At 34.1% G+C, this 9,634-nt stretch overlaps 1 protein-coding gene across 1 annotated transcript; it reads right to left on the minus strand.

Moving 5' to 3' along the window:
* Positions 1-847: 847 nt before the first annotated feature.
* Positions 848-9,416, minus strand: LOC141838262 (uncharacterized). Its single transcript, XM_074725690.1, has 8 exons — positions 8,570-9,416; positions 5,742-6,276; positions 5,481-5,567; positions 3,914-4,066; positions 2,782-2,876; positions 1,490-1,589; positions 1,295-1,390; positions 848-1,210 (listed from the first exon to the last, which is right to left on the minus strand). Exons 1-8 carry the CDS (start codon positions 9,034-9,036, stop codon positions 1,148-1,150), a joined length of 1,596 nt encoding a protein of 531 aa, XP_074581791.1. The 5' UTR covers positions 9,037-9,416; the 3' UTR covers positions 848-1,147.
* Between the last annotated feature and the right edge of the window lie 218 nt (positions 9,417-9,634).

Below are 9,634 nucleotides of genomic sequence, written 5' to 3' on the forward strand. Positions count from 1 at the left end.
ATTATTATCATCATCATCAATTCTATTGAATTTTAGACTAGGCGGCGGCTCTTTTAATAGGCGACCAAATCATCAATATTTGTGTTATGAGCTTGATAAGTTAATTAACTAGTGGACATCCAAACTACTAACAGAAAAATAAATTTATGTGTTTGTTAAAAAAGAGGTATTAACACAATTTGTGATCGAAGCATACGCATTTAGTTTTTTTTATTAAAAAAAATTGAACACAGACAATGGCGTCGATCAGATGACTACTGACTTTTGGTTGCTTCTGAGCCCCTCAATGGAACACACTCCTTCCTCCGGGAGATTCTTTAAAACCCTAACTCTTGCAGTATTTGACAGAAGGGTACGAAATAGAGATGTAGATATATAAAAATGGAGTGGAGAGTTTGAGTTGAGAGTGCAAGACATGTCTGACTAGACGAAACTGCCAAAACCGATAAATTAACTGCACAAACCAAATGAGTCGACTGAGAATGGACAAGGCAAGTCAAAGTAAACCGAATGACAAGACGAACCGGGTGGTGAACTAAGAAACCCTAAAAAGCTTGACGATTTAAACAGTGTGGAGGACTGATCTGGGCAAATGCCAAAAGAACCGAACCACTCAAACTAAGCGGATCGAGTGAACCGCTAAATATTTATAAGAGAGACGGGAAAAAAACATATCAAACATAAAGTGACTTATTTTACTCACGATACCATTCCATCGATACAGCCAAAGAACATAATCTTAGAGAATTGCTAGATTTCGTTGCACGTCCCCGTATTCATTCGAAGAAACCGATGTCACAAAATAAGAGCATTCTTCTAACATGATTCAGAATAAAAGCCATGTACAGTGGGGAACAAGATTGCAGTTTCACTAATCGACAAAAAAAAACCATGTACAGCCTTCAGTAACATCTAGCAAAAGGGTTACACAGAAAAGTCTTAATCTCTGATCTCCAAAAAAGAGAAATTAAAGGTTGACATGGAAGACATGTTCAGTCTGGTAGTAGTTTACGGCTTATTAGTGTTTACCTACAGATTTACAACTTTTAAGATTGTAGTGAAAACAAATCATTCAGCAAATGATGGTACGTAATCCAGAGCTGTTAGATTTACCTTCAGATCTTTTAGCCAAGCAAATCACTTATGGCTAAGTAATACTACTCTTGCATACTGGACATGACATCTTCCTCTTCAACCATTGGTCAATGCACTGTAGAGAGAAAAAAAAGGGAATATATATAACTACATTATTCACGATAGAGGAACAAGTGGTGATAATTATAGTATTTCATACGTCTTTGTGGAACTTATGCAAGCATGGTAAGTGTCTAATAGTCTCTCCAATGGATGGTGTATCGATGCAGATAGCACATGGTTCCATGTTATCAGTCTGTTGGTAAAAAGAAAAAAAATACCACGAAAATGGTTGCTAGACATTTGAGGATCATAACAGGAATTTCAGAACTAGAATGAAAATTCATATAGACACCTGCACTGTTGATTGTGGTAATTGGTTAATCTGATTTGCTGTGGCACCTGTATGCTGATGGTTGTTATCATCAAGGGCTAATAGCGTCTCATAATCATCTCTGCATAGTAAAACAAAATCAGGTGCAAATTCTCCACATGGATGTGACCAATTGCTATTATCAAATTATCAAAATGTCAAATAGAAGCAAATTGAAATAGTTCAAATTTATCTAGTCACTGCATATTATAGAATTCGAGATTTGAATTCCTTTTTTCTATGTACTTATTATGATTGTCCAATCAGCATTTTAGTGAGATCTACAAAAATAATTATGCAGATGGCATGTGATGGAGTTGCCACAGTGCATTGGCATTATCCAGGAGCATATAAAGCATATAGCTATTATTGAATACACTATTTAACATTCAGGACTTAACAAATAATTATCTCATAAACATTGGTTTACACACAATGAATAACAAAATCTGGGTAAGTTTCTATCACTTTACATATACACAAACATAGTGTTTATGTCTAAAAAAAGTTTCAAAATAAAATAATGTGTTGATTTGGGAATATGAGTAGGAAAGCATAACATTTTTTAATCCCATTATGAATAATCCTCAATGTATTTTTGAATAACATATATAAACATATTGCATCGCATAACATATATATATAAACATTTAAGGCATTGCATAAAGCTTAATGAAGGGATAAGATTAGCAAACCCCAAAGTCAGGGCAAACAATTGATAATGATGAATATACGTATTGCATTCCTTTATACTTGTCTTTTCAGTCAAGGATTGTCTGCCCTTTCTTCCTATAAGCCATTATGTTTCAAACAGAGTTAAAAGAAATCCGATTATAATCATCTACTTGATGTCTAGTCTGTTAAAAAGAATAGGTCAAACTAATGACACTTGTCCACATGAATCTTGCACTTTCAGTTAGGGCAATTAGCATGATGCCAGGCTCACTCTCTTAATAGTTAATAGTGTGTCATGAATGTACTATAGCTGAACTCAGACATCACCACAGATTAACATTGGAGTACTGTTGAATGATTAAATATGAAGTTCAATAAAAGATATAAATTACAGCAGCAAATGTAACAGTTACCTAGGTCACCTAATTTTCACAGAGTACACTAATAACTAAGAGAGTATCTACCAAATTAACAGAGAAGTATCATTCATTAGTCAATAGAATCATGTGTATAGTGTTTCTGAGCATGTTCTGCATATGGGGTGAAGTTATTGTTTAAAATAAGTATAAATTGTTGCATAATACAAGGCAAATACTTACTCAGCAAAATTGCTATGACTGTGAGGGATATTGGAGGCAAACATGTGACTACCAAAGTTAATCCCAACTTCCATTTCTTCAAAATCATCCAATCCCTGCAAAATGGAAATGAAAACACCTATCATATGCAAGATTCAAAACCAACCTAACGTTCTAGGAAGGCACTGAGAAAATTGAGGAATAAGAAGAAATAGAAGTTCATAGATGCTGTAAAATATAATTTAGGTTTTCATTTGTTGCTGTTATAGACAAACAGTATCCTTCAAAGAAAGCTGGCCAGTCACCAATAGGTAACACAAAATCATGAGCAACAAAATTATCCAAGTGACAGATTCTTGTTTCCTTAAGGTTTTTTTGGGTCTTGACGACAAGTGTGGCCACACTACATTGGATAAAAACATTTCTGTTCAGGATGAAAGCAACAAGGTTAAACCCCTCCCACCAATGTCATTATATGGATTCAAAACCCCTAGATTGCTTACCACTACACCAACCAAGTATTGGTTCCTTAAGATTTTTGATGTACCTGAAATGCTGAAATGCACCATGGATGAAGTTTTGTTAAATAGAAATTGGCAGTATCTTCAGTAATAGCAGTTCAACCAGATACCAGTAGACAGGCAGGTGACCATTGGATGGCGCTCTTAAAGAGTTGAAATAAATTTAATTTCGTATCCTATTTTATTTCTCATGCCTTTTCTACTCTTGTTTTTTTTACTTTCTTCTTTCTCCTCACTCGTGTTTCTCCAAGCCACAACTGACAGTATCTGGCACTTTGCTTTAAACAATAGAATAACTAACCAGAAAGCCACAACCTTATTTGATCTCTACAAAAGGTTTCAAATGCCAATTAAAAGGACAAAAATGTATAGATCTAAAGAATAGAAATGTTTTCAAACATAAAGAAAAGAATTAACAAAAAATGAAAGACTGATAAGAATCAAAGAAACAAGCATAAGTTTCTAGAAAAAAAAACACAAACACAAATGCAGGCATTAAATTTGAACTCATACAATATTCCATTCTTTATATTCAAGTATGTTACATGGACAAATTATTCAAGTTTTCTTCTTAAGGAGATTTTGAGTAAAACCAGGTTTTCAGCTTGGAAGTTAGCATTGCAAAATACTACCATTTGTATATCCAGATCATCAAATAATCCAATATCCCTCATTAATCGTGGCCGTCTTGCTGATGATCCATTTCGGTTGTTTGCTGACTGGGGAATATAATTCCTGGATGGTTGAGATTGTTGAGAATGTAGGCGTGCAAGTAATCTGCTTCTCTAGAAAATCAGATGAAGAGTTAATTTACAAAAACAAGAACCTGGCCAATACATGCTGAAGATAAAACATAGTGGCAAATGCAAATGCTGAGAAGCTACTAGCTAAATTCCATTTCCAGAAAAGACGATCAAAGTAAATTTAATAAAGATTCAACTAAATCATATGGTTGAAAGATAAAAGAACATGAAAAATTACAACAATGTTTATCTTTAGTAAAGCGAAATGAAAAGTACAAGTCAAGAACATGTTCTCTAGTAAATCAAAACAACAATGTTATGTTTTAGTAAAGTGAAATGAAAAGTACATGTCAAGAACATATTCTCTAGTAGATCAAAATAATTCAGTATTGGCAAAGCAAAAAATGAAATATTACGAGTCCATATGAAAAATGACAGAAGTGTTGAAGTATCTGAAAATCTCAAGGTCAAAGCCAATACAGGAACCCAAATTTCAGTCTATGATGTGCAATAGTATGAAAAGGTTATCATACTCATCAGTTGTCAATAAAGAACAGAATATGGCAGGTGGTACAGATGATATATTGTTTTTTTTTAATTCAAAATGAAATAATTTTAGTACCATTTTTGAAACTGGAAATATTGGTTTGACTTACATATTTTCTCTCAATCTGACAATCCCAACCATGCCCACCCCTATGCCTGATATAGGTGCTTAACTAACATAGAATTAAACTGACTTGACTGGTTAATATTTTTGGACCTAAAAGAGGATTAAGAACTGACAAGCCGAACATAAAAACCAAAGAAGGGAGATAATATCATTGATGTCACATCAAATTGGCAAAGCTTTCTATCAAATAATTAACTGGTCTTTTCTTTTAGACAATCACAATCTTTTTTTCTCTTTTCTGATATCATAGTGTTAAAAGCCCACATTTGATCCTACATAATTATGTGCACCCTCTATTCTGACTAAGTCGGCACTCTTCTAGCAAATAGATAATTGTACTCCTTTATCTTTACACCAAATTCTAACTTAAATTTAAAGGGAACTGACCTAATTGGATATTTCAAATTACACCCTTAAGTTTGCATTAAATATATCTGCATTCAATTTATTTTCACGGAGATGTAGCCAAATTAGCTTAATCCGAACAAGAAGAAGGACATGTCATGGATTTTCTCCATGTTACTGAAGGAAAATGGATATGCAGATGATAAAAGTTAAATCATAAAATATGAAACAGGTTTTGCTCTTGAAGAAAATTACTGGGACAAATTGGGAGAAGTAACTAAATTATATTGACACAATCCAACAAAAATATACGGTGTCAATATAGGTCAGCACCTAAAAATATTGTTCTTGCCTAAGAACAAATTTCGTCAGGTGACAAAAAGCATAGGCACGGAGTTTACCGAACCAGATGACATGACAACTAGAATATTTACTTACATGGTTATGCTGAATTTGATCTGAATGTAAAGAAGCACGCCAAGTATTCTCTTCCTCTTGCAATTGCCGTGCTATGGCTTCATCAATCTGTCAATAAACAGATTTGGCCATTGTAAATAAACTACATAGTATGAACATGACATCAAATAAAATTAGTTCCAACTAAAACTGAAAACCATCTAAAGTTTAGGATTACACCCAAAATAAAGCCCGCACAAAAAACAATATACAATAATAACGTATTAGTAAGGGAGTTCTAACCTCTTCACTGTCTCCAGTTCTTAGTGATTCATTATATAACTGCTCTTGGAGTTGCTGTGCTAATAACTCATCAGACTCAATCTGTCTAACCCTAGCAGTAGAGCTATCAGAAGAATTGGCTTCTGGTGAATGCAGCTCATCAACTTCAATAACTGGACCTAAAATAATGCCACCACGCTGCCGAGAATTACGAGTACCAGTGGTTCTTGACTTCAAGGGCTGACATGAAGTTCCTAAATATGAGACCTCAGGTGTCGATCCATGTTTCCTCTTTCCATCTGTATACCTTTTTCTCCAGTTTTCTGGATTTGACCGAGAAAATGATCTTTCTGCCCTTAAGTTCGACCTAGGCAAAGCAGATGTTTCATGATTTTCATGTACAATATTCAATTGATCTGCAGTTTCAATTCCATCTTCATTTCTTGATGAGGGCATATGTCCTTTACTTGTTTCATTTTGTGTCCAACACAAATCTTCAATGCCCTGAGTACAACTTTCTACATTAGTCACTTCTTGTCCTGCTGACCTATACAACCTGTCAAATGTCACCAAATGAACCCCAAAACAAAAAAAAATCATAATAAAACACTGTACAACAATTGACAAAGATTGCATTGGTAATTGTATAGATCATTTACAAATTACTTTATGCTCCTTGATGATGATTTTGCACCAGCAAACTAACACTGTAGAACAATTTAGTAATATATACCTGATAATCACATCAATTCCTTTCTGGTGCATTTTTTAGATCATGGGCATGTGTGACAAGGTTTAAAATCTCAAGTTGTACTGAAGTTTCGATCTTTGGCTAAAACGGTTTGATAATATCTTGTATGGACATAAGATAAAGAAAAACAACATTATTATCTTAATTCATCTTGACCCGTATTGTAGCATGCCACGAGATGTTAAACGTTGATATAATGTCGTACTCATTGACATGATTGATGCAGCGGCATAGAGACTTTGCATGTGCCAAGTAGCATTGAGGTTCACTACATTGCATGTGCCAAATAGTATTGAGGTTCACTAATTTATTGGAACGATGTGTTTCAACTACGCCGCCTAGCAAAGTATGAAATTTCAACCATGATATGTTATGATAATATTTATCCCAAACCGTTGCCTTTTGGAAAAGTGATAACCCTCTATATTCAAATTTTGTTCCAAATTTAATTGATAAATATATATACCATCAACTAAGCTAGTCAAATGCTTCAATTGACCCAATTTAATCTGTGGGTCCATGAATGAGAGAGAGAGTATAAAGAACAAAAAAATTGTCAGGCGTTTGGAACAACTAAAGTTTGGGAGATATGGTTACCAAATCAAGCTTTATAGTAATTTGAATGTCATAGCCACATAACTAAGAAATCTAGCCCACTAATTTTTTTTTAAGCCCAATCATTCATCCAAAATGCTTACCCCAAAGTTAATAGTAGATAACTTAATTAAGCTTGTAAACATTCTCTACAGGCCAAAGTCACTATGTAGAAATAAATTAGGATCTTGCAAACTCTCCAACTTAGGACTCGATGACCATAGAATAGACAAAGTCCAATGATTCCATCATAGCATAGACAATTCTTTTTCAAAGGATTCACCATTCCTAGGATAAGATCAGGACCCGCCTAGATGTAACATTGTTAAGCTCAACCATTAGTAAATACGCTTATGCCCAAGTTAGCAATAGCTTGCTAATCTAGGATATATCTCATTCATTAGCTCAAAACTCACTAGGTAGAACTAAACTAGGATATCACAATTTATACTTTTTACATGAAAAATAATCTAATACAGAGATGCTCCTATATGTTTGTGTCATGCAAGAATTATATTAATTTTCCACTAACAATTTTGTTATATATAACAATTTGACTTAACATGCACAACTTGAAGCCATGGAATTAGTTGTTTTGACAATCCTCACAAGTAGTTTCTCACACTCATGCCATAATAAAAAGACTCCCATTAGTTGAATATAATATTTTTTTGTTTTTGTTCGTAGACAACTATTATTATACCATGCATACAAGACTTAAACATAACACCCTAGAATTAATTCCCAAAGTAGGACTAGACCTATTCAGCATGCCATTGTAACTATCATTCTTTAAAAACTAGTAACTCCGATACCCCTCTGAAGCTAGAATAGATACTATACATGTCCAACTTATGACAAAAACTAACATACATGTCCAACTTATGACAAAAACTAAAAAAAGGTCTATAAAGGCACTCTTTAAGTTAATTCTAACACTAGTTTGTTTTTCTTCATATGACTAACTATTGCATTCTAAGATAGCAATTGTCACCAATGAATCACATGGGGTCTTGAGTCTCAATGAAAGAAATAGAAAGCAAAGCCTGTGTCACTCTTAGGTACATTTAAATTAAACTAAATCTTAAAAGTCTCAAACAAACAATAACATTCAAGCAAAAAATTAATTACTTGATGCCTAAAATAATTAAATTATGAAGTTGAATGCAAAGCTATGGAATGAACCAAAAACACGAGGAATTGCTTCAAACTGGTCAACATAATCTGATGGTGGCAACCAGTATCATGTCAATATATAAATTAGCATGAGAGTAAGATCTTCTGATCAATGACCAAAAATGGCATGTCAACTAGTTTTAATTATTGATTCAACTACTTCCCATGGCTTGATTCCATTACTTGGTACAGAGAGATGTTTATTACAATTAAATAGTAAGTTATCTATGAGAAGATAAAAGGACTTGGTAGCATATGTTAATATTCTAGAAGGCAGAGCACATTATTCAATTATATAAATATACTGTACTTAAGCATGAAGAATCACCTGTATGGTGGTAGATTTCCAGGTTGTCTGTCGGTCATCATGGTATCACAAATTGTTTTTCCTTTGTCATGATCATTATGTTTGACCTCAGAATCAGGAGCAGTAAGTGGTTGACGTGAACTGCTGACATTGTTTAGCATTCCTATAAGTTCAATCTCCTCTCGCTCATCTACAGGATGACTAACAGCCCGATTATCTCCATGGTTTTTATGGCGACCGCTAATATCAGTAGCTGGATAGAATTTTCTTCCATTAGAATAAATTGTTCCATTTTGGCTGTGAACCTCAGATGCATTTCTAGTTCTTGCTATGTTACAAGGAGAGATGCACCCATTTCGTACCAGACGACGTTGCACCCTGGGCTTCTGAGAAATACCATCATGTGTTGCACTTGATAATTCACAGTGAGATTCAGAATGTGAATCACAAGATAAACTAACTCCTTTCCCTTTGTCTTGGAACTTCATACCAGAATCCTGCAGAATTCTTTTCCCTTTTCTAGATAAAATAATATCAGTCTCACTCTCTGGTTGCCCAACTGATGATTGTGAAAGAAGCAATCCATCCCTTCCATGGCTTCTCAGCAGTTTGTTATTTTCACCTAGTGAATTTTTCTGTATCTTTCTCTCAGCAACCTTAAATATGTCATCATTCCTTGTAGCAAGTGTGTCATATTTCAAGTCAGTTCTTTCCACTCTAGTTTGTCCAACTTGAGACGAACTACCAAGTAAGGGTCTTTTATCAAGGATTCCAGAGTAAACTTGTCCTAATTTTTCTTTCCTGTAAATAAGCTTTGTTTGGTCAGTTTTACTTGTTCTACTGACATCCCTTGAGCCAAAATCCCTGGAATGGCAAAAGATATTCTACGGAAACAAATCTAGCTAATGCTTCTTTTAATTTATTATCGGAGTATAAAAATAAATCAAAATCAGTACTTCCACTTGTGAAAAATCTAGATAATTATGTTTGAGCATGATTGATTCTATATTATGACACATGCTTTGTTTCTACATGTCGTTTCAACGACCCATAGCCGCCATCAGTTTAGAATTTATAGAAAACACT

Source organism: Curcuma longa, chromosome 11 (assembly GCF_044706935.1).
Source record: "Curcuma longa cultivar G26 ecotype Majalengka, Jawa Barat chromosome 11, ITB_CL_G26_1.1, whole genome shotgun sequence".
Taxonomy (NCBI): domain Eukaryota; kingdom Viridiplantae; phylum Streptophyta; class Magnoliopsida; order Zingiberales; family Zingiberaceae; genus Curcuma; species Curcuma longa.